The following is a 25,715-nucleotide window of genomic DNA, read 5'->3' on the forward strand; positions in this document are numbered from 1 at the left end:
TCAAAATGGGGTTACCAATTTCCGAATGGGCTTATCAAGTCCCTGAAAATTGGCCGAGGGTACTGGAGTTTTGGAAGGGGGTTGTCAAGTCTCTGGGATTGGGGTTATCCAGTATCAAAATGGGATTACCAATTTCCGAATGGGCTTATCAAGTCCCTTATAACACGTTTTTACTTCATGTTTTTTTCACTCGTTCATTTTCACCGTTTTTTTTCTTTCTACCCTACGATTCATCTTCCTCATCTGCCATTGAAAGGAGAAGGAGAAATGCAAAACCCTAAAACAAATGAGGAACAAAACCTAGATACAGAGAGATAGATGGGAATGAACTCATATTTCAAGTTTCCAAGACTTCTCAGCGACAATGGTGGCTGAACGATGACGAAAATGACTGGTAGGGTAAAAAAACAAAGTTGAAAATGGAAAAGTAAAACAAAAGAGGGAAAGAAGAGAGAAGAGGGAAAAGTGGAAAAGCAAAACTTGTTGCTTAAGAAAAAGGCATTTTTGTCCAGCTTTTACCGACAAGACATCTTTTGTCCCTCGTTGATAATTTCAGAAAAGCATTGGTCATGTTGATAATTCCGCCTAATTTTTGTCCCCCATTGGTAATTGTTCCAAAAAAAAATTTAAAAGGGAAATGATGCGATACACGAATGGTTAGATCTTCCTATATGATTTACCGGGTGCAGCCTATTTGCACTGTGGCGGTGTGGCCCAACAAATGAATGGTTTGGATCATCTATATAAACAGAGGGTCGGGATCATCCTATGGAGATGATTTACGGGGTACAATCTATTTGCACTGTGGCCCAACAAATGAACTGTTTGGATCATCCTTTGCAGTGGGCCGCTTTCGGGAGCCGCTTCTCCCCCATGGCGACTTCTGCCTTTCTTTGAGGAAATAGAGGATAGAGCTAAGGGCTTCTCCATGGTCTTTCAGCATGTCCGGAGATCAGCCAATGTGGCAGCCGACTCCCTGGCTAAGAGCGGTGTTTCTCGGGCCGAGTTGGAGTGCTTTGACTATCTCCCCCCTTGAATTCTTGTATAGCCATTTTCTTTTCTCTTTGTTCCTTCAGGACCATCTCGGTTCTGATTATTCATCTATATATACATATTCTGTTGCCTTCTTCAAAAAAAAAAATCCTTTGCAGTGGGCCCATTATACTTTTTTGGAAAATACTGGACTTCACTAGCACACAACATATAAAAAATCTCAAAATGTCTATAGCTAAAAAAACGATTTCAAATATAAAAAAATAAGAACGACAAAAAAAAGAGCCATGGGCTAAAAACACGCAGTTTAAAATGACATCACCGTGATAAAATTTTATTTATATACATTCAAAATTCTAAAATAATTATCAATACATTTCATCAAATTCTAAGATCTAAAATATTAACTCATGACTTTTCTCTGTCATATTTTACTCACTAAATTATACATAAAAAATAAAATATTTGCAAAAGTGTTATCTAGTGTTTACATGGACACAAAGGTCCAAACGTGACTCTTTGCCACCTATGATGTAAAAAACAAACCTACTCTATTTTTATAGTTCCAATATAAAATGCACTTAGTGTTGATCCCGATTTATCAAATTAGATTGTTTATTAGATTATTTATAACTAGATACTAATGAAGAAAATTTAGGGAAATGATATCCTCCAGAGGGAATATCTGCACTCAACTAATTCAACCTGCAGTGGTGAGGAGAGAAGATTGTTGCAGCAGGACAACACCGTACATAAATCAATGAAAACCTCGGACAATAAAAAAAAAGAGGCAGTGATAAATCAACCCCATATATCTTAAATCGACCCTTTTAACAGAAAATGTCAGAGCGTGTGAGTTGTACACTTGTCGGTGTTTAACGGCAGATGAAAACTTTATTCGCACACCCTAACATTTTACGTTAACGGGGTCGATTTAAGATATATGGGGGTCGATTTATCACTGCCCTAAAAAAAGGGGAATGATATTCCCTTCCCCCTGCTCCGGATAAAATCCCCCCCTTTAACGTTATTCGTTTAGTTTTAAAGGCAAAGAAAAACGTTAAAGGGGTGAATTTATCCTCAAGCAGTGAATCATTCTCACAAAAACTGTCAAAGGACAGTGAGATTCCCTCGGAGAAGATCTCAGTAACTCCGGTGTACCTTCGAGGACGGTGAAATTTCCTCGGAGAAGATCTCAGTAACCCCGGTGTACCTTTGAGAATGGTGAAATTTCCTCGGAGAAGATCTCGTAGTTCCCATGCTGCTCCAACGCGAAGGGGCTATTTTATCGACATTGCTTCTACTTGGATGGGGAGATTGTTGGGGTTCCAATGAAAAACAAAGATCCCACATCAAAAAAGTGAAGAGATGTGTATGGACTTATAAGGGCTAGGGCACCCTCCCACTAACAACTAGCTTTTAAGGGGAGTTCTCTGCGGGGGGTCACAACAAGTGGCATCAAAAGAGGCCTAAAAAGAACCTAAATAAGTAAATCATATGAAGAAAATCAAGTACTTCAAGTCCCACAAGTTGAAAGATAAAGAAAATTGAAAAGGTGGAAAATTCAGGGTATTGCGATCGAATGCTCATAGCCCGGTCGACCACCAGAGTTTAAACGACAAAAAAAAAAAAAAAATCCCAGAGGCCGGTGGTCGGCGGTCGACAAGGACCAATTTTTGGGTTTTTTTTAATGGCATAATGTCTAGTAAAAACTACTGTTACAGAGGAAAAACTGCTAGTTTAGCCCCCCCTCTTCTATAAAAAGGATTTTTGCCCCTTTAATCTTTGAACAATCACCCTAAACCATCTTTGAATTTTTTCGAGTCTTTAAACACCCTTTCCTCATCTCTGGATAACCTCTCGAAGGATTAGATCTAGGATGGGTCACCTGTATATCTTTTTATTGTGTTCTTGTGAGGAAAACTGTTCATTAATTAGCCTTTGAAGAAGGCATCTCTTTCTTTCATTCATCTCAGTGTAAACGGCAAAAGGGCGCCTGCAAGTGTTTGGAAAGTGTAGAGGCGTGGAGCCACATCGGGGAAGTGTTCGGCAAGTGTAGAGGTGCAGGGCCACCTCAATTGTAGTAGTTTGGTCTTCACCCATGAAGAAGACCTGTTTAGTGCAGTCATCAAGGGTTTTTGGTGGAGTTGATGTAGCTCATGGGATGTAATGCGTCGACGCTCATTATCAAAGAGTTGAATTTCGAACTGTAACCAAGGAATGTTCAGAGAGGAAGAATAGCATGGTTGAGCAACGAATATTGGCTGATTCGTACTTGTGACACGTGTCACAATCAAAGCAATCGGCCATGTACGTGACGATCCTAGCCGTCCAAAACTGTGCTCCCCATCATGATCCTAACATAACGACGCAATATGGAGAGTCCTGATCAGCATAACATAACCACATCTGTGGCCAAGATTCGCCTAATCAGGAGCTGTTCACGGGCACCATACACATGCAGTGGGGGCCACCCACATGCAACAAAATTGACAAAACGAACTTTACCCGAAACCGAAAGTACCATTAACGAAGGACAATGCCAAGCGTCGTTTCACGAAAGAGCCACGTGGTGGGCCACGATTCCGTCACGTCAGCATGTAAGACTAATCCGTCGTTGAAACGCGTGGCCTTATTAGTTTATTTATGACAAAGTCGTCTCTCTCGTCCTGCGGAGTAAAAGTAAAACACGGAAGAGACATTCAGGTTTTACCTATAGTTAGTTGTGAGCTAACCATGGTTACTTCCTGACTGAGTGGCACTAGCAAAAGAAAAAGGGAAGGGTTTCATTATGTGGGCGTGAACGGGTGTGAGGTGTTGATACGGAGGCAATCAGAGTCCGATTCTTAACCAAATCCAGAGGAGAAAACTTCAAGAAGAAAAGGTCTGTTTCAGATGCGGATTTTCAGACGAAAAATCTCCTATAAATAACGATGTCGCACTACTTTTTGGACATTCCTCTTCTTAAATCCAGATTTTTCACTCTGAGAAAGTTTCCACTTCTTTTTCTTCAGAATCGAGTCGCTTCAAGGTTTAGATTTTGATTGTGAGTTAGTTTTCTTACAGTCGATTTCTCAATTTTCTCGCCATTTTCTATGTTTTGAACTAAGCATTAGTCTTTTAGCTTTTGTTTCTCTCTCTGTTTTTTCTTCTTCTGTTTCTCTTTTATTCTGTTGAATTCTTCCAAAAAAAATTTCTGATCTCTGAATTGCTTTCTGAGACTGCGATTTTAAGAGTCTCTTCTGAAATCCAGACTTCTTTTTCTTCAGAATTGAGATTTTGAATTTCCAGCTAATTTCCAGTTTTCATTGTGAGTTAGATCCTTACAGTTGATTTCTCAATTCTCAGGCCATTTTCAACGTCTTGAACTAAATATTACTCTTTGTCTTCTCTTTTATTCTGGGGAATTCTCTAGTATCTTTTGTTATTTTCCGGATTTTATTTCATTTTCAGATCATTTCTCCGCTAAAAATAGAAAATTAGCTCTCCTTTTATGAATTATACATCTTTTAAAGATAAATCTCCGTATATACCGGAGTATATCCGGAAAGTCATTTCATTACAATTTTCCCTATCCAAAGCTCCAAAATACACGTTACTTCCCAATTTTTCAACTCAGAAGCAAATATAGTAATTTAATTTACATTTACGTAATATTATCTTTCATATTTTCTAATTTTAGAAAGTTACAGACTGGAAAAATGGGACAAGAGTATTACGAGGAGGCGATTCAGGGACTGAAAAAGCTCCTCAGGTAAGATGATTAATCGGTAATTTTATCTGTATTTGGATAAAGATGATCTTCCTTTCTTTTACTTTTATCTTTTTTTTTTAAACTTATTTTTTGTTTTTTTTCGTGTGTAATTGCAGTGAGAAGGATAATCTTGGACCTCTTGCCGCCATGAAAATCGATCAGATTACGAGCGAATTGCAGACGACTAGTACATTTAACCCTATAGAGAGGATGAAAGCAGGCATGGAGTATTTCAAGAAAGAAAAGTTTGAGTAAGAGAAAATTACCTTTTTGCCCTTCCAATAATCCCATTTTTGTCTAATCTGTTTCATTTCTTAAGCCTATACGTTTCTGTCTTTACAATTGTCTTTTCCGTAAATTTGAGGAATTGATATCAGCACATGTCATTCTTCACATCATCAAACACTTTTGTAACTGTGGGTGGGTATTACCTTCTAACAACCATTCACAGCTAACTATAAAAGTGTAAACTAGAGAACGGAGTGTCATTACTGAAACAAGGTGGTGAGGATATTAGTTACCTAAATTCGCTCTCTCTCTCTCTCTCTAATTATTGATTGGCTTTGTGCTTCATTTTGCAGGAAGGAAACAAAACTGTTCCGCGAACTTGCAAAAGGCCAGAGTCCCAAGGTAAACTCTTGAGCCTATTTTGGTAAATGTGAACAACGTCCCCCTCACCTGTTTGGTTATAGGACGTGTGTTTCTTCTTTTGTACGGCCGTTCGAATTCTGTTTGCCTTTTGCGGTTTGAAGATTCCAGGATGCACTATCGCTCTGCTTTTGTACTTCTAAGGGACAGCTTAGTAATTTCACTAATCCAATCAGTGGCTTCATTGAGACACCTATTTCTCCACTAATCAAGGTTTTGACAGTTCATGAGTGATGACAAGGGCTTACGAAATTATTAGTACTAATATCTTTTTATTAGAATTGGATTTCCCTGGGATTGATCCTTTTAGTATCTTAGCATAATAGTACCCCACCTGGATTTCTAACTCCGTGAAAGAAGAGCAAAGAATCCAATTTTACCCTTCTGTTCATGGTTAGTAAGTCGCGATGGGTATCAGTCTATCAGAAGACTAGGTTATAGACTAGACACAGGTATTCAGTGTATATAGTCTACCAGTCTTGTTCCTGTCTCGAAATGCAAAACAATTACTATCATCTTGAGGCAGATCACCTGGACATGACAGACCATACGCTGGATAATCCATATAATCTACACAATGTCGGTGGAGAAAATAAACATGAACAACATTGGTGTGCCCCCTTGCAAATTGGCCATACTCAAGATCATTCCAATAGGATAAGCTTAATAATACAACTGGGAGGTTTTTTAATGTGGACCACTGCCATATTTTCTGGAACGTCCATTACCAATTTTTGAGTCCAAAGTTGATTATTGGACTCAGTACAATAATCAGTTTTGGACTCGAAATAGATTCTCAAATCCAAAGCCCCTGTTTGTTTTGGAGTTTTAGAACCAGATACTTCAATTTTCCATGATAAGAATAGTCCTTCGTAAAATTATTCATTTTATTGACTTAATCCTGAAATTTTCAGTTCATGGTCTTTGCGTGTTCGGATTCTCGGGTGTGCCCCTCTCATGTCCTGAATTTCCAGCCAGGAGAGGCTTTCATGGTTAGAAACATTGCTAACATGGTCCCACCATACGACCAGGTATGGGACACAATCCATGCCGTTAGTTACCGTTACTGTTGGCCTTCTTTTTTGCATATTTTTAACTGACCTAGTTGACCTTTTGGTTGTACATTGCAGACTAAATACGCTGGTGTAGGGGCTGCCATTGAATATGCTGTCCTGCATCTCAAGGTAATCTTTTTTATATGTCCAGTTATGTTATCCATGGAACTATAACTACTCTTATTAGGTAGTGCCCACCCTTATTTTAATAAGGGCACTCCTCTCTTTTCTTGGACTTTCCTGATGAGTTCTTGATAGCTTTTTGGATCGGATAATAATTCATAAGAACAAAACTTGGCTTCAGAGCAGTTAAGAGGAAGTTCCTCCAGTACCCTCTAATAGCAGCAGGTGTGGAAATATCAAATCCACACCCCATGCTATTACACTATTAGCAAAGGGTCCGGAGGAACTTCCTCCTAACGGATCTGAAGCCAAGTTTTATTCTAATTCATAAGATCAAAGCCTACAGTAAAGAGAATAATGCCATTATAAAAGCAAGGAAGTGGATATCATTTCGCTTTCTATTTTAGTTTATTTCCCCTATTTTATGATGAGCATGCTTACCTATAAAACCAAAAACCAAAAGTCCACTGATTGTTCTTATCTTATCACTGTTATGGACAACCATGTGAACCTATCAAAGATGAAAACACCCTACTTAAGTGCTTATGGTATTAAATTTTAGAAAAAAATGATATCGATAGACAAGTCCAACAACGACAGGACCCTCTCGGCTCAGCCAATATGGCAACAGAAGAGGTAAAGAGGTTGCCCAGCCTATGGGAATCAATATAAAATCTAACCATCGAGTGGATAGACTCTCATCAGTCTGATTGTGAGATTGATGGTTATTCCTTTGAAAATTTATTTATAAAATGGGGATATTTTAGTCATTATGTGAAAGCTAAGGGGTTGGCCCTCTATAGCTCCATGGTTGAGGTTTTGCATCTACCCTGAGGTCGTAGGTTGATCCCAGCTTACCTACCAAAAAGAAGTTATATATGGATTCTTGTGACTCTGCTACCTGCCTTTAGGATTCACAGTGACTGTATTTCTTTTAATTTTTTTCTATATACTTTTTTTTAATGGTAATTTTTTTATATACTACCCCTACAAATTAAGAATTATCATATGTTTTGTATTTTATCTATCACATGTGTATTTTATCACATGTTTTGTATTTATTTTCTGTGCCACCTTAAATTGAATTTAACCAATAGGGGCGCCCTTTGCCCCTTTGTTTGCAAGGGCGCCTGTGAGTCTAGCATTCCTCTTTAATAGAGTCTCTATTATAATTATATTATCATTTAAATTTTTTAAATTGAAGTTTCTTGACATTAGACACCGGTGTCGGAATCCTGTACCTGTGCAATATAGCTTGAAAGAAAAATTAGGCCTCGTTGGCTTTTTTTTTATTATTATCTTGTCTTATTTCACAGGTGTCCATGTTATAAGCATCCTCTTGTAAGGAAAACGGGTTCCAAACAGATAGTTTAGCTTTTCCTAGCAGCTCTCATATAATTTAATTTTCCTAGTAGCTCTTTCTAGTTTATACTCGAGATTCTCTTACCTACTGTAGCTATTAAAGAGACTATTTGGCAGGTGGAGCATATTGTAGTGATTGGTCACAGCTGTTGCGGTGGCATAAAGGGACTCATGTCTATCCCGGACAATGGGACCACCAAAACGTAAGGACTACATGTTACTTCTCCTTTTCTTTTGGAGCTCTTTTTTTCTATATTTTTTCCTTTTCATATATCCCATCTGCAGTAGATTCTAAAACCTATATGGTAGCCCCTCTTTTGGCTTTCAACATCCACTTAACTTTAGGGTAATGGGGTTTTCTGTGTGATACTATAGTTGAAAGGGAAATGATATATTCACCCCCTTTTCTAAATACACTAGAAGGGGTGGCTCAGGAAAATGACACAGCATCTCCTTTTCTTTGGAGCTCCTTTTCTTTTGCCCAATGTCGTCAGGCATGACCGGCCTATTATATTTTATCTTTTCTAGATGTGAAACGAAGGGATAAAATATAATGGTTTTATGAGTTTAGCCATGGTTTGCATTTTCAATTGGCACTTTGTTTCAATAGGAAATTTGTGGCCCCATCTGGATTGCAAGAATTTTTTGAGCCACTTGTTAGGCATTTGCTATGGATGGGCCATGCATCAAAGTCCACTCTCATCGAACGATTACAACCCTCGGATTTGTGGCCTTGAATATATAGACTCTTGCTTCTTTGTTTTCTGACCGTCCATTCAATAAATACGCCAGTGGATTTTGATGCCTAACAGATGAATTGTTTGGATCCTAGAACGTACTATCCGCTTATACTATCATTCATCTATCAAGGCCTGCCATAGGAGTACTTCACATTCAGCCCAGGTTAAAAATAGAATAATCTGACGAGGGCGGTTTTTAAAGTTTTGCAGATGACAACTTTGATAAGAACTTAAAGTTTAGTGCTTCAAATTAAATACACGTACACAATAACACAGATACCCTAACTCATGTTCCTTTAATTTGTTTTTTTGCAGTGACTTCATAGAGGAGTGGGTAAAGATCTGCTTGCCTGCTAGGGACAAAGTAAAAGCCGAGCATTCCAATTTGCCTTTGGCCGAGCAATGCAGCATATGCGAAAAGGTGAGCCCTAGGTTAAAAAAAAAAAAAACACATAAAATAAAATCAATTTGGCTCTTCCGTCGCCTTAGTTGTTAATTTTGTAAATAAAACAAAGGATTTGTTAGTCAATTTGGCGGAAAGCCACCTGTGTGGCTGTTCTCTCCTACAAAAGAGAGCCGTGAAACGGCTTTCTGTAAAATTGCCTAGCAAGTCCCATAAAAACATATAAAAAAGTTTTTATGTGGTATAAGTATGGTTATACACGCAGCCAAAAAAGAATATCGGGACCATTGATTTTTGTAGAACACGGTGATGCTACCCAATTGTGCTTGGTCCCATGCTGAATGGAGATTTTTCGTAAAATAAGAACTACAAAAATCAACAATTTAACTTTTCTAACTCGATGGATCAATTCGATCTTGATTGTGATCAGATAATCATGGGACACACTTATATTTTTTTATCCACCGACGGTGTCAACTGTTTTATCGGAGATTTACAAACGACTTTCTAAATGTATTTATTTAGTTAAATATATATATTTTTTGAAAAAAATAATTGGGAAATATATGTTTACTCAGATAATCTGATAAATGTATTTATGTCATGGATTTCGGCTGAAATTCAGTAAAGACGTGCGAAATGTGGCCGAAATTTTGGTAATTTCTGCTGAAATTTTGTAAAGGAATAAAAATTTATTATTTTTTGTGAAATTTCGCCGAAATTACCAAAATTTCGACTGAAATTTGGTACGTTTCGGTAATTTTGGATTTCGGTCGTCTCGGTTTCGATGTTGACCGAGATCCGAAATTTAAAACCATGATTTATGTACACTTTAATCAGATGATCCTTTTCGTGGATCCATCAATGTCATTTAGCCAGACTTGTGATAACTGCTCAACAGATCCGATCACAAGAACATAACACAAATGGGCATTTACTCACAATAAATGGTATATTAGCTAAATTATACACCGAAACTTGGTGCATGGTTCAAGCATAGTATCTCAATCCTCATTTCCTTTGGGTTGGGGGAGAACTGTATCCCCTAATGTAAATTTTTAGTTAGTAGAAAACTAAGAAAAGCAGCACGGGAATCAAAGTCCATTCCTAGAGAAGCGTTTGAATTTGTGATGCCCTTTGAAAATGTGCAGGAAGCTGTGAATGTGTCTCTGGGAAACCTACTAACATATCCGTTTGTTAGAGATGGGCTGGCGAAGAAAACACTAGCCCTGCATGGAGGCTACTACGACTTTGTGGCTGGAAGTTTTGAGACTTGGGGGTTTAATTTCAGCTTCTTACCCCATGTCAAAGTACCTTAAATAACTCTCTCTCTCTCTCTCTCTCGTCATTTTTCTCGTATGATGTACTTTGAATGTTTTGGAACTATATATTCTTTAGTGAATAAGTAACTATATGATAATAATATAGAGTGTATCCCTCTCTTTTGCATCTCGACTACTTGCAATGTTTTACCTTTCTCATTCACTCTGAAGATTCAGGACATGTTTGGCCACCATTAAAAAAATATTCCATGAATATTTGTGGGGCCAATTGTGAGAGATAGACAGCAGATGGACAGATTTGAGAGGGGTGGGAGTGAGGGAAGCAAAAAAATCATTTCTAGATAGGTATTTTCTTTTCAGTAGTTTTTAGGGATCTTCTTATGCTGTCAGTACTCCCACCCACTCAATTCTCTCCCTCTCCTTACATTTCAGCCCCTCTCAGACCGTTGGGTCGACGAAGATTCCATGAAATAATTTTTCATGGTTGCCAAACTTGGCCAATGTGTGTGCTATTCATTCTCATATCGTCATGAGAAAAACTAGTTGGTGAGTTTACTTTAATGGATTGAGGGTAATGGATAGGATATAGAATAACGAGGGACTGCTGGTGCCAATGTAGTGGCACCCGATTGCAATACACTATTTTCTAAGCCATGAGAAATCTTGAGCTAGGAACTATATTTCAATCTTCTCTCAGATAAAAAAGGAAATTCCTAAGGCCATGTTTGGCATCCATGGAATTTTAACCCATGCAGTGTTGGGAGATGGCCAGGGAGGAGGGAGGAAGAATTCAGAGATGAGAGGGTGAGAAGTGGATGCAAAAACAGGAAGAGAAAAACTAATCAAAATAGCTTTTTTGTTTTTCTTATTTTTCAGCCACTTGGGACCATCTCCTCACTCCTGCCTCTCAATTCTATCCCTCTCCCACTCTCCATACGTCTCACTTGACACTAGGTAAACTAATATTCCATGAAAAAAAAAAAAATCATGGCTGCCAATCATAGCCAAAGTTTTGGTCTACATTATGTGGACCGAATGCACAAAGGTCCTTGTGTACCATTTTACTAGTATAACAGAATGGAAACGACACGGGCTGAATCACAAAACTTTGCCATTTCACATTTTTTCACTTGTACATGATGGAGAATAGATTCCTCGAACAAAGCTCAAAAAAAGTAATAGAGCAGTGAAATGTTGCTGGAATGTAACAATGGTAGTTCCTCACTGAAATTTCTCTATCACTTTACTGACCAAAATCCGTTGCTGCACCCCTGTTAAAAACTCTGCTTTCATGATTGTGTTTGTGACAACAATGACGGTGGACGGGGTTGAAGCATTCACCTGAAAACAAGAAGACAGGTATCGAGTGTTTATCAAGAAAAATTTGATTCATGATGTGTTAAGGAGAAAGCATGAAAATAGCAATCAGACAATTAAATGAAAAGGATACTTGGAAAGTCATGAGAGGTTTGTGAGTAGAAATAGTTCAGCATTCATGCAGAATCATGTTAGGCTCGCAGAGGTTCCCATTTAAGTTTTCTTTCCAGATCCCCTTTTTGTTTAACAAAACCATTTGGACATCTTATTCCATACTAGCAAAAATGGGGCCGGAAGCTAACCCCTATTGACTTGTGAAATAACAAAGATGCCTGAATGGACTTTTATACAAACTGGGACGATTCGCATTATGCCTGAATGGCCAACATGCAGGGGAACAATGTTGTCAGTGAGGAAATTATCAATGGGAAGACCATCCAGGTGAGAGAGATGGTAAGGCATCCTTTTGAAAAATTAGAAATCTAAAGAGCCCTGAAACCATGCAGCAGGCCTGAATTAAAGAGTAGAACCATACCCAGACGCGTCCATTTAATCCGATGGCTATCTCGAAGGATAGCCTCTTCCCAAGTTCCTCGAGAGCTGGGCAGGTTGGAGAGCTTAGTAACCTAATAATGCAGAAGAAATGTAAGTGTCATTAACATTGGAATTTCCTTTCATTTCCTTTCTACTGCTTAACTGAAATGAGAAAAGGAGCTTAATTTTAATAAGGGCTCACATTCGCGCCAGGCCAGTCGATGATTCAAACATGTAGCCATCCTTTAGGGGGCCAAATTCTGAAGCCTTGCCACTGGCTATCAATGGAAGAAGAAAACAGAGACAGTATAAGCTTTCAGTGTCACATTAAATGAACTAGATCAACGATTAATGTAATTGGCCAAAGCAGAGAAATTCAGCTACAATTACTTTATAGACCTTTTCACCTCTATGACCATGAATAATAATATAAAGACAAAAGGAAGGGAAAAATTGAAAAATAGACGCATAAAACATTATGAAAATCTAAAGCCACTGGCACTAATCTAGACTGAAAACACTGCGACAAAAATGAGTATGTCCAGAGAAACCAATGCAGATGACAAAATCCCTAATTTCAAATTTCATGTGATGATGGTCTTGCCACAGTTCACATGCAGAAACAATAACAAGTCGAGGAATACACAATCGGCATGGATCATAGGATATGGAACAATGACACAACCGTAAAGTCCAAAGTTCTAATCTATAAATTTACATGCCTCAAAAGGTAAAATTTAAATCACTACAAAGCATAATGAGACCAGCATATATGTACAGTGTCCGTATTTAAGAAAGAATTAAGGGGTTTATTATCATTCCACTTGCAACATCACTACAAACCATAATGAGATCAAAATATATGTACACACTGTTCATATTTAAGAAAGAATTAAGGGCATGTTTGGATCAGGGATTTTTCTTTCCTGGAAAAACCTCTCTTAAAAACTGAAAAATCTCATGTTTGGTTAACAACTTTAATGTGCATTTTAAAATTCTAGGACAAAACTTTACACAAAAATTAAGGAAAGCAAAAAACCGCCTTTTCCAATAAACTAAAATTCTTGTTTCTCGAGCCATCACAAACATCCCTATTCTCGAGCATCCAAGCATCTCTCTCGGCCAGTCGGCATCTACACGGAAGAATGGCGATCATCTACACGGCAGAACGGCAGTCATCTACACGGCAAAACCGTGGCATCTACATGGCTTTTACCATTGAAAAGGCTTGGGCTTTCTGCGGGACTAGATTTCTTTGATTTGATGATGGTTTAAACTGGATGGGAAGGAGAGATTTTCCAGAAAAAAGAACGTGATTTCGTTGGGGGAAATGGGCTGCTAGTGATTGAGAAGAAGTGAATTAGAGGAAGCTTAGTTGGTTTTCCAAAAGTCGAGTAGAAGACGATGTCGGCATTTCCTTTCACCATGTAGAAGAATGTCCATACATAAGGCCGTGCTCAATTTTTCAGGCTTTCTTTAGAAGAATGTAGAAGACATTACCCAGCCGAACAATGTATTTTAAAACTCTAAAAATCGATTGATGTTAACCAACCCGTAGAAAAAATAAATCAAGAAAAGAAAAACCCATAAAAAATCCCAAGAAAATGTTATTTTCCATAGATCCAAACATGTCCTAAGGGGTTTATTATCATTCCACTTGGCACATATTAGTTTCCCTTTTCCTTCCTAATAATAGCTTCAATTACCTACACGAAAGAGAGAAAAAAAGATATTCAACAGAGAAGCACCAATTAAAGTGCACGTTTCAAGCCATTTGACGACAGGGTTGGCAGGTATTCTAAGCTGTCAGGTTGATTCCTTCCCCTCATCATATCTTTGTCTTCCTTTGGGAGCGGGTTGACCAAAAAAGGGCAGCTGGGAGCCCATTGGTGAGAGAGTTGAAAACCGGCTAGCAACGTGGAAGCGAAATGTAGGGGGTAGACTCACTTTGATCAAGTCAGTGTTGGTTAATATTACAATATATCAGCTATCGATTTTCAAGTTCCCTCTTAGCATTATCAATCGTTTAGAAAAAAAATCCAAAAAAGGTTCCAATATATCAGCGATCTACATGCACATTCACCATATAAAATCTCAAGTATCACTATTGTATTGTGTTGGGCAGGCATGATGTGTTGGGCCTCCACAAATATACAGGTATGATAGATGGCAGTCCTAAAGTGGTTTGTGACGTCAGATTTTTCAGTTTCTATCCTGCTCTTTCGGAATAATGGTCTGCTCAATTCTCATTATCACAGAGAGAATGCCCAAGGGTTTTGGGCCATGTCTCCATTTGCAGTGGCATGGACCATTTAGAGAGAGAAAATCAAAGAATGATTAGGACCGTTTAGACTATAGAGAGAGAAAATCAAAAAATGATTAGCATAAAAGTTCTTTGATTGTGAGTAGCTGAACATATGATGTATGTATAACTAAATCAACACTGGATACACTACAATGCATTCAAAAAATTATGAGAAAGTAAGCTGAACATATGGCGTATAAATAGCTAAATCAACACTGGATGTGCTACCATCAGTGCATGAGAGCTCAGGGTTCATCCCACTGTTTGCTTTGACCACCCGGAGATAGAGCAGAGTACCTATCTGCAGCACAAAGTATCACTAGTCACACTAAGCATAAGCAAAAGGAATGCCACCAAAACGCAAAAATGCAATACAAATTCAAGATGATTATATGATTAGTAACACAGATTTCAACTTTAATGAACTTTGAAGTCTCAGTTTAGTGAAGTCCCATATGTATAGGAAAGGCCTACAGGAAATCCATAATAGTTAAATGCAGAAACCCAAAGATAAGAAAGGGAGAGAATGATGTCCATGCCCAATGAATATATAGTTTCCCCCCAAGCAATGTTTCGTTTTCATCTTCCTCTAGATATTGGTAGGAGGAATAAAAGGCAAACCAAAAAGGTCGGAAACACTGCAAAGACAACAGAATTAATATGCAATGTAAACTGTTCACTAAATGGTGGGTAAAACTTGAATCTCCTCCATCATTGGAAAACCATAGTTTTAGATAAATGGATTATTTCTTCTTAAGGTTCAACAATAACCAAATTTCATATATCAACAAGGCAAGAAGTTGTATGACTGACAAGCTAGCTAGCTCTGGAGTTAGTTGTAATATAATTATGAACAGAAAATACACATTAAATGTAGAGTTTTTGTGGTTCACTATGAGTCGGATATGCTGTTTGAGCTCTTTTTGTTTTATATTATATTAATGTTTGTGATTAAAAAAAAAATCACAGGCAGAGATTTCCCAAAATATAATGTCAGTAGACGTATTCTGCTTTAACAGGGGCATCTACAATCCTGTCAACTTCGATATAACATGACATGAAGAAAATTTCAATCCCCTGACCAAATTCAACATCTCTCCTATATTACATAAGCGTACCACCACGGACACAGAATTTTCCTTAGATCACATGAAAGTCCCAGTGTTTAAAAGTGTTTAAAAATGCAGACGCGGCGAGGAACGCGGCCTAAGAAAATCCTAGTCGACCCGGCACGACGTGGTTGAATGCTCGGTTGACACGGCTGAGTACTCAATTGATGCGGTCATAATACAATAGTGTCAAAGGAGTTTTTATTAACTCTGTAGTGCAAAACGCGGATGCAGCGCAAAATGGAACGTGGCCAAGGTAAAAGGGAGTTGACTAGGGGCAGTCGACGTGGGCGCGCGGGACTTTTAAAACTATGCATGAAACCACCCCTAGAGAGCTGCCTTCCAGCACAAGAATACCCTTCCATTCCATAGTGTTATGACAGTACACCCCCTCCAACAATGCTCAAGCTCTAGCTTTTTTAGAAACCTTATAATTTAGAAGATCAACATAACTCACTAAAAATGATGATTGCGCATGTTCACGAGTGATTGCGCGCATCCATAGGGAATAGTCCCACCCTAAAAATTGGGGTGGGGATACCCTATGTCAAAAAAAAAAAAAAAAACGCTCACTAAAATCTCCTCAACTATCACTATGCCCCACAGTAACAGTTCTTGTCGAATGGACTGCTGCAATAGAAGCCTTCAAGTGGAAGTCTGCATGAAATCAGTACCTTAATTCCTTTAACCTACGTTTGGTCACTTCCAACCCAACCATTTGCGAATCAAGTTTTGAGCCGTGATGCCTTTAAAGGCATAGACTCCCTTCCCAAACCCAAGAAACTAGTAACCCATTTGCCATGAAGATTCTTTTAAATCAGTTACTCATTCATCAGTGATTATTCCTTTCTTCTGCTTTCGAGTTCTTCCAAGTCCCCCAGATGATAGGAAAAAGGGATAAGTTTCCGAAGTATATGTGCCCTTGTACCAGAAGGTCTTCCCACCACAGCCATTCTTCAAAAACTTTGGCTACAGAATACAATCATTGGAAAGATCCGCTACATACCACAACGGCTGAGAAAGAACTGTTAAAACCATCCTTTTTGAGCAATTAATAAACACAAGGTTCATTCACTTCATTCTCCCTCCTTTTTTGCATATAATGAACCCATTAGCAAAGTGGAAGTCCCTATATTTTTAGAGTTTGCAATTAAGAATCTTGCATTTGCCCATTGTTCAACAAAAATTTTAACTCTAGGGTGGACAGCAACATACCACACAAAAGCACAAGGTGATCGGGGCCCCAACAGAAATATGTGAACACTAAAGAAAGATTCAAGAAGCTGTACACCATGCTATCATGTCACCAAACCCTACATGTACGCCTTCTCTAACTTACATAGAAGCTATTCCAAATAGCCATCTTCAAAATCCTTCGATTCACTCTAAATATTAACTTTCATACTGCCTTAGAATCCAAAAACGAAAGCACAGAACAAGAAAAGGAGCAGGATGAAAGATCATTTTGGTGGTTAAGACTTGAGAGTTGGGAGTGACCTATGGGACCCCGGTACAATCTGTGTATCAATGTATACATACATACTCAACACGTATATAATATAATTAGTATTGAGAGTGACCTATGGGACCCCGGTACAATCTGTGTATCAGTGTATACATACATGCTCAACACTTATATAATATAGATTTTTTTTTTAAAGTTATCTAATATAATTAGTATATGTATCATAATCTATTAAGCAAAATGATAACTCCATTAATCTCCGTGAATAAGAATCATTATTATAGCCCATCAGACGACATTTAGAGGATCTCTTTCAACAATTAACAAGCAGGTAAAGTTGGAAAATGATACAAATTCCTTGAACTGAACCCGGCTGTACTTCATTGTTACTAGCCCATCAGACGACATTTTTCAACAATTAACAAGCAGGTAAAGTTGGAAAATGATTCAAATCCCTTGAACTGAAAGAACCCCGGCTGTACTCAAATGCCAATAACGTAAAATAGAGCTTGGCAAGGCCATCCTTGTATGCACAAGGGAAAATTTTGTCCAAAATTGTGGTTCAACTTCAACATAAGGCGAGAACCAAAGGGGAAACTACAATGTGTTGCAAGATCCAACCTAGTGCCAAGTTTGTTGCCCGAAATCTGTTTAAATGCTCATTAAAATACCATAATGAGAATGTTTCTTTTGAAACCCAAAACCGTACACTCCCTAGAACTGTAAATACATCTCGATATATATATATATATATATATATATATATATATATATATATATATATATATATATATAAGGTCGAATCGACTGTCTAGCTCCTAAAGTTTTATGGAGCCTAATTATATTTTTCCTGCAGTAGTTGGATTTCCTTCAGTACCAGACTTCATACTACATGATGGAATCAAATGCAGCAGTTGAGACATTTGCATATATGTGTGAAGCATGGATGAGTTCTCATGAATAATATCAAACTCTAAAGCACTTTAAGGATACCCTTACATAACACACATTTGGATATACATGTGAATCATAAATGAGTTCTCATGAATAATATCAAATTCCAAAGCATTTTACGGATACCCTTACATAGCACTGCATAGGCTATAAAGGAGCATGTAGCTCCTGTGCAATCCAGTAAATGGTGACCATTGTAAAATTGTGTATAATCATTGGAATCAGCTAAGCTCCACCAGGTATACCTCAAACTTTGGAATGTTTCTCCTAGTTCCGCCTTCAAATGCAAGCACAGGTAGAACTGCCAACTGAGGTCCTTTTATATCCACCAGAAAGTTCTGCACAAAAATCATAAGAGAAGCATCCAATCACAATGCAGCTTATGTATGCAGCTATAAATGTTGCTAACTCAAGCATAAAAGGAAAAAATATGAAGACTAACGGGAAAAAAAGAAGGGGGTTGTATGGGGGGTGGGGGGGGCACTAGCAATTCCATTACAGTGAAACCCATAGCCTCAACAGGATATTCTAAAGATGTAGCAGTGAGTTAGATGACAAAACCTAGCTCAAAATATTAAATAATCGAATAGAATATCAATTAAGAAGAAATTTTCTAAAAGAACAAAACCAACGAATAGAAAAAAATTATTTTAGTTTGGTTTTAAAGTGTAATATGGCACAAGTTAGAAGCCTGCAAACAGTGATAAGATTTACAGGTGTAACAGATAGATATTGTTAATAATGTACAGCTGGTTTGTTTAGAAGAAAATAACATCTATCTGCAGTCTTTACATTTCATTTCTATCTTAATGCATGATAAAAGAAATTTTCCAACTTCTTCCTTGTTCCAGAAACAGACTTAATTTCATAACAGGCAAGACTCCAATACCACAATCAACAACTACACCATGCAAACAAGCCAAGAATAAGAGTTGAGCACTTAATGAAAAGCCAGAAACATGGTGGTGTTTCTCCCCTTCTTGATGATTTCCGAAAGATTTTTTATTTTTATTTTCTTTTGATCAATTACAAGATTATATTTATTCTTGATTGATAAAGAACAAAGAAAAAGGCACATGAGGAAAATATAAGTACAGTCCAATCTTCATGAAAATAATTTCATTACAATGCATCTTCATTGAAGGATAGCACCAAAGGGGAGTCATTGATCTAAACCACTCACACATCGCATCTCATCTCCAATCCACCCTTCAATCTGAAGAGGGTTAGTATACTCTCTAGCTTTGTGCTAATATTTATTATTTTTCAAATAGCATTGGTAAGGTCATGCAGACGAACTTCCCCTCAGTTTAGGCACTAATGATGGAACAATTGTTCAGAGGCCTTGAGAGTTCCCAAATCCCATGTGATTTAAGCTATGTCAAAAAGCACTTCCAGAAAGTATGGCTTTAAATTTCCCCACAATGTTTCCATTTCCATCCCACCGAAACGAAATCTACATGATTTCCTTTCACGTCATTATTTCTCCGAAATTTGGACCGAAATTCCTAAAATTTGCCCGAAATGGTTAGAACGACAGAAAATAGAAAGATGTTATTATTTGCATTTCTTTTCATTTCATTTCATTAATGTAGAGAATGCTATTTGGTAGGCAACATCATTGAACTGCATAGCAAAGTAACCGTATCTTATGTATGTCATGTCAGGTCGGCATGAGACCAATAATACCTTGTAACCCTAATGACATAGAGTTGGGGTCCTTAGAGCAAAGACTGGTCATTGTCCTTTCTTATACTTCTTTACATTGTACTTCTTTATTGACTTTACTGTTCAGACATGTGCGACAACACAGGTCACTAGGTGATCGATGTGATTAAGCGATTATTGATGGTTTTGTTGCTTATGTGATGGTTTCTAAGTATGTATTTGTGCTTATTATAGCATTTCCCAAAGTTTCATCTTAAAATTTCATCATTTGCACATTTTTTTATCATCATTTGCATATGTTTCCATACGTTTTCGTGATTTTACAAGATTTTCAGCGAAACCGAATGTTTCTCTTTCCGTGTCGACCGAAACCGAAATTTAAAATCTTGCCAGAAAGATCTACAGCCAGATATAATGGTTGTCTGTCCAACCATAAAAATAAGAACATGTCAACACTAATTTCAAACAAACCCAGCGTCCCAAGCATGAGCAAGGCAATTCTGATTTTCATTTCCTAACCAGTTGTAGCTACTTGCTTAAAATTTTGTCAACCAAAACCATTCAAAAAAATTTTTTTATGTCAACCAATAATAGTATGATTGCAGATTTACGTAGCTACAACCATGTTCATATCTTTGTGCATAGAAGCATAATCATAGCATATGCTGCTTCATCGAATGAGTGAATACGACTACGCCCATCACATCATCCATGAAAAATGCATCCAGAGAAATACAATTTTCCACTCAATGTAGTTTGATAGCAGTGACTTTATATTTTACATACTGAAGAAAAAAAGCAAATAACCTTCTGTTTTTTGAAAAGGAAGAAAAAAAAATAACCTAGACCAATGTTATTAGCTCTATAACAAATAGTGCATACAAGAGGAAAGTATAAACAATGCCACCAAGTTCAAACAAGCAATAAAACTGAAATAAGAAGTATCCTTATTACCTTGAGAACAAATGAATAAGTACCAGACAAATAATAACCTAGAACGAAATGATTGCACTGATTTGCACACAAAAAAATGCTTACATCTGGTTTACTGTCAACCACAATGCCAAGAACTGTATCCTCCACACAAGGAACATACTGCAAAGTAAAATAACCAAATCACATGATACAATTATTTTGGCTAGAAACATCAAAATAAAAACAATGAATGGTACAGCAGTTAGAATTTCAGGATATCTTATACTCAAAAAATATAACTGACACTTAAAAAATTATTCTCTATCTCTTAAATTATTGTCATGAGATAAACATAAATTATGTTTTAGAGGACTACAGAAAAGCAGAACAAAATGGCACTGCGAAACATTGTCTTAAGCATGTAACTGACAGTTTCAATAAATCCAAACTAAAATGTTCAGTATTAAAAAAAGAAAAAGAAAATAGAACATCTATTAGATTCTGGCACGACTAAGAAGTTGTATTTGAGCCATGGTTTTAAATTTCCTAAAAATTTCCTCGAAACAACTGAAATGTTGACATTTCCATCCCCACTAAACAAAATGTCAATGAATTTTTTCCACGTCATTATTTCTGACTGAAATTCACGAAATTCAATCGGAATGGTCGGAGCGACAAAAAAGAAAAAGAAAAAATGTTATGATTTGCATTTTCTTTCATTTCATCAACGTAGAGAATGATAGTTCGTAGGTAACATCATTGAACTGCACAACAAAGCAGCCGTATCTTATGCATGGGATGTCAGATCGGCATGAGACCAATAATACCTCATAACTCTATGTAGTATTGACATAGAGTTAGGGTCATTAGAGGGGAGACCGGTCATTGTACTTTCTTATACTTAATTGCATTGTACTTCTATATTGACTTTATTGTTCCAGAGATGTGCGACAACACATGTCACCAAGGTTTTAAATTTCAGTTTCGGTACCAATTTCAGACCCCACTGAAATTCAAAATTTTGGGCCAAAATTTGGTACTTGAGGCAGAATTTCCGAAATTTTGGCGAATTTCCAAATTTCTGGACAGAAATTTTGTAACAATTCTTTTCTTTTCTTTTTTAAAGCCATTTTCTCAAAAATTCGAACCGAAATTTGGTGAAGGCAGAAATTCGAAATTTCGGTACCGAAATCCAAAATTTCAGATTTCGGCCGAAATTTAAAACCATGCATGTCACTAGCTATTCAATGTGATTAAGCCAATGTGGATGAATTTCTTGCTTATGTAATGGTTTCTAAGTATGTGTTTGTGTTTATTCTAGCATTTCCAAAAGTTCATCTTAAAATTTCATCATTTGCATATGTTTCCATACATTTTAGTAATTTTACAAGATTTTCACCAAATTTTCCACCGAAACCGAAATGTTTCCTTTTTCGTGCCGACCAAAACCGAATTTTAAAACCTTGGTTGGTTGAGGGGGCTCTCTTAAAATTATTCATTAGGTGAGGGATTGATCCAACCACTCATGGAGATTTGTTGATGCCATAGAGGAGATTCTTGTCACGATTGAGAACGGGCTACGATCGACGGTTGCATAGTACTCAAATAGTTGGAACTCGGAACAATATGGTTATTTCTTCGGTATTACGTGAGGGTATGTCGTTAAGGACCTCTAATGAATTCCTTGAGTTATCTAAGAGCCCTAATTCCATTTACATACTGGCTATGAGCAATGGACATGAAAATAATTTGGAGGCTAGACAAGAGTGTTTAAATCTTACCACGGAGTATTGGTTGGAAATTTTCCTAATATTTTGAATAATATTAGGGCAAGATCTGGGGAGACTTCCATATTTTTGTCTATTTTATTGTTATTCTTCTAATTGGCTATTTTATTGTTTTATTGGGGAGACTTCCATATTTTTGTCAGTTTAGTCCTTGAAATGTAAAATGAAAACCAGTTGGGAGCCATTTTCAAAAAAAAAAAAAAAAAAACAAGACGAAGAAGAAAAGTAGTTGGGAGAAAGTACACAACTGTTATATCATAAGGTTGATTAAAAACTATTAGCATTTCACTTACTCTCTTATTTGAGCTTTCAACCCAATACTTATTTGGTTTTGAGAACCGTAGAATCCCAGCCTTTGTCACAGAAATAGCATCACAGTCCTGCAAAGTAGTAGTAGAGTGAGCACTAATGGATCTTTTATCTATGTAAAAGAAAAAAAGTCACAAAACATATAGATAAGTCAAAATACAAGCTAAATCAGTCAAATATATTTCCTTTCAAACAAATATAAAAAAACAAATATGCAACTCTAAACTCCATAAATGTTTACTTCAAATAATAAATTATGGATGGCCTGACCAAATCTAAGGGGTCTATTAAATTCAAATTTTCACATCTTCCAATTTCAATCAGCCAATCCTTTTGAGAAAAAAAAACAATACACCCATAGTATGAGTTACCGAAGATTCTGAACAACAATAAGACTACTTCGCACGGATGACCAGACCAACTCTAACATGTCCATTGGTTTAGCTGATTCAAATGAAGTGGAAGTGAAGACCCTACAAGAAGGTTTAAAGATCCTATCGGAAAGACCAGGGGGGTCATTTGGGCTCAGGGATTTTCAGACAATGTATATCTTTGGCATATGGACAAATCGACGGTCCATGGTAGGGTGCAACTTGGGTCGGGTCGGGTTGTGCTTTTGGTAAAATATGAATTGGAATCAACCCAAACCCGACCCGATTTTTGGGTAAAAGCTCAACCAGAATTGCTGAAAATCGAACCAAATTGCACCCCTAGTCCATGGAGGTTCGCCAACTACGTTTTGCAGACCAGAAAGATTCTAGCCAGGATGGATTCCAATACCATTCTCACTCCCTGGCTATCTCCAGATGGATCATATGTCCCAGCCACTAGTATTGAATAATGTATATATAGGAATCATAGACCATATACATTTGGTACACTATAATGATAGTATGATACTTAACATCTAGGATATAATACACACATTATAAGCAGTCACATAAAACCACATTATACCATGCAGAAAAACTATAGAAATGAGAAGCTAATTACACATCCCTGAACAAATTGTACTGGTACAAGTGCAATATACCAGTGTTTAACGTGCCTGTATATGTTTATTGATCCCCACCGAAAATTTGATTTTCATTTTTGTTATTGGTTAGACAGGAAATGTGATTCCTATGCAGAATTCATCTTACCATAACATTTTTCATTTCAAAAACTTAATAATTTCCAACCGTAACTCCATCAAAACTGATTAGATCAATTCAAAGTCCAACGAAAGCAAAATTCAATTTTCCTTTCATCCTTGGGAATTTGCAAATTCGTGCAATTTCTCCAATTCCCATCCTTCTCCGTCCCAGATCATCAAGAACCCCAAATCATGAAAAGAAAAAGAAGCCCTAATCCTTACCCCAAAAAAATGAAGGAAAAAAAAAAAGGGCTTACCTAGATCTGAGTTATGTAAGTAAAAACCCTAGAAATAAAAGATGGTGCTTTTTCTTACCTGACGCAACCCTCCTCCCAATTTGAGGGCCTGATTAACCATGCTCGAAAGATCAAGAACCACATCACCCGGTACCTAAAATATAACATGGGGAAAATTTTTTAAAAAGAAAAATGTAAATAACTGTTTGTATAGTAGTATAAGGGCAATGAGGATACTCACTACTACACGATCCACGAAGCTTGACTGTGAATTCGAGGGCTTTTCGTTCATGACTTCGATAGAACAGAAAACAATTCTTGAAAAGGATTCTAGGGCACGCTTTTTCTTTTCTTTTCTTTTCTTTTTTATAGCAAGGACACCGTCTCAAGGTTAATCGCACCTTAACAAGCAAAACCCAACGAGTGAAGACGAGATATACTGTGATGGTTGATCGATGGATAAACAAGTGATCCTAACCGTCCAATCAAAACCTTGACCATTTTATTTTTCAATTGGCCATTGGAAGGCCAATGATCAGATAGAGTCTCAGCCAACAGTCGTACATTTTTATCATGGCCCATCCACATCAATGCCAGACATGTCTAAGCAACATGGCGTCACAGCTTCGTTGCAGTAGAATCAGTCTCGGCATTAGAAGTTCAAAGGAGATGCTAAGGCCCAGTTCGATTAAGCCTGTGACAGCCGATTGTGTGGGCTTCCAACCAATTATTGGACTCAGAATTAAACGGGGCAAGTGGTTGTAGAGGTTTGGGTTCGAGCTGGAGGGCTTATTGGGGGGAAGGAGGTGATATAACAAGTTGGGTTTTGCATTGAAGATGAGCTGCTTTAGATATCTTGAGTCGCCTTGGATTGCAGGCTTGGAGAGAGATTCTCTACCCCTTTTAAAGAATGGCATTAGATTTACCAAAGAGTGAGGTTGTGGAACAATAAGTGATGTGTTTTTTTTTTTTTTTTTGAATGGTAACAATAAGGCCCCGTTCGTTTGGGATTATGGAACAACTGATGGTGATTATGCCAACTGATTATGCCAATCATCACTTGCCACAAAACTGCCATTCTACTAACACCAATTTCCAACTGATTATAATACATTGCAGGCCATTAAGATGATTTTCCCTCGTATGTAGAGGTGGTTACTGATATAGCATATCCCTGTCCCCTATTATTTTTCTTGGTCTACCTGCTTAGGAAAGCTCTTTAATGCGGATCGCCTCATCAATTAGCTGCCACCTTAAAGTCTCAATATCCCTTGAAAATATTGAAAAAATAAAACCTACTTAAAATTGATATTATGTTTTTCTGATTTTTAGGAGCTTTTCATGCTCCCCCCCCCCTTACTCCCCTCCTCTCAAGTTTGTCCCTAGCATGCCTATCTCTCAGAACTGGCCTCACAAATATTCCATGGAACATTTTTTTCTAGGTTGTCGAACATGGCTACAGGCAAATGACTGAATAACTGGGATCGTCCAAGCCAGGAACCATTGCTTTATTCATTTAAACAAACAAGGAGACTGATGATATGATATGCTTTTATACAAAGATCTTGTTGAGGCACCTTGCGATTGGGACCCACAAACTTAATAACATCAGATGATCCC

At 37.4% G+C, this 25,715-nt stretch overlaps 2 protein-coding genes across 3 annotated transcripts; one reads left to right on the top strand and one right to left on the bottom strand.

The window, feature by feature from the left end:
- Window positions 1-3,721: 3,721 nt before the first annotated feature.
- On the top strand, window positions 3,722-10,527 carry LOC143892714 (carbonic anhydrase 2-like). Of its 2 annotated transcripts, none has more exons than XM_077397550.1 (9): window positions 3,722-3,877; window positions 4,686-4,747; window positions 4,864-4,998; window positions 5,329-5,377; window positions 6,310-6,426; window positions 6,526-6,579; window positions 8,053-8,138; window positions 8,991-9,096; window positions 10,230-10,527. In XM_077397550.1, the coding sequence occupies exons 2-9, from the start codon at window positions 4,695-4,697 to the stop codon at window positions 10,395-10,397; spliced, it is 768 nt and encodes a 255-aa protein (XP_077253665.1). In that variant the 5' UTR covers window positions 3,722-3,877; window positions 4,686-4,694; the 3' UTR covers window positions 10,398-10,527. The 2 variants fall into 2 exon arrangements, with proteins under 2 accessions (XP_077253665.1, XP_077253666.1); XM_077397551.1 differs by lacking the exon at window positions 3,722-3,877 and adding an exon at window positions 3,903-4,039.
- Window positions 10,528-11,461: 934 nt separating this feature from the next.
- Window positions 11,462-24,587, bottom strand: LOC143892715 (uncharacterized). The gene is made up of 9 exons (XM_077397552.1): window positions 24,337-24,587; window positions 24,175-24,249; window positions 22,709-22,795; window positions 20,752-20,808; window positions 18,291-18,383; window positions 14,746-14,818; window positions 12,415-12,490; window positions 12,214-12,304; window positions 11,462-11,702 (listed from the first exon to the last, which is right to left on the bottom strand). Exons 1-9 carry the CDS (start codon window positions 24,385-24,387, stop codon window positions 11,583-11,585), a joined length of 723 nt encoding a protein of 240 aa, XP_077253667.1. The 5' UTR covers window positions 24,388-24,587; the 3' UTR covers window positions 11,462-11,582.
- Window positions 24,588-25,715: the final 1,128 nt, after the last annotated feature.

The sequence above is a fragment of the Tasmannia lanceolata genome, unplaced genomic scaffold (assembly GCF_043159265.1).
Source record: "Tasmannia lanceolata isolate RefF3 unplaced genomic scaffold, GAP_Taslan_0.1 ptg000015l, whole genome shotgun sequence".
In the NCBI taxonomy this organism is placed as follows: domain Eukaryota; kingdom Viridiplantae; phylum Streptophyta; class Magnoliopsida; order Canellales; family Winteraceae; genus Tasmannia; species Tasmannia lanceolata.

Excerpts from the sequence above, each read along its gene's own strand:
- LOC143892714 (XM_077397550.1), top strand. The coding sequence starts at position 4,695 with ATGGGACAAGAGTATTACGAGGAGGCGATTCAGGGACTGAAAAAGCTC. Across the intron at positions 4,999-5,328 it reads TTCAAGAAAGAAAAGTTTGA|GAAGGAAACAAAACTGTTCC; the intron begins GTAAGAGAAAAT and ends TTCATTTTGCAG. Across the intron at positions 9,097-10,229 it reads AATGCAGCATATGCGAAAAG|GAAGCTGTGAATGTGTCTCT; the intron begins GTGAGCCCTAGG and ends GAAAATGTGCAG.
- LOC143892715 (XM_077397552.1), bottom strand. The coding sequence starts at position 24,387 with ATGAACGAAAAGCCCTCGAATTCACAGTCAAGCTTCGTGGATCGTGTA. Across the intron at positions 20,809-22,708 it reads TTGAAAGCTCAAATAAGAGA|TATGTTCCTTGTGTGGAGGA; the intron begins GTAAGTGAAATG and ends TTTACTTTGCAG. Across the intron at positions 14,819-18,290 it reads GAAACATTCCAAAGTTTGAG|ATAGGTACTCTGCTCTATCT; the intron begins GTATACCTGGTG and ends TTTGTGCTGCAG.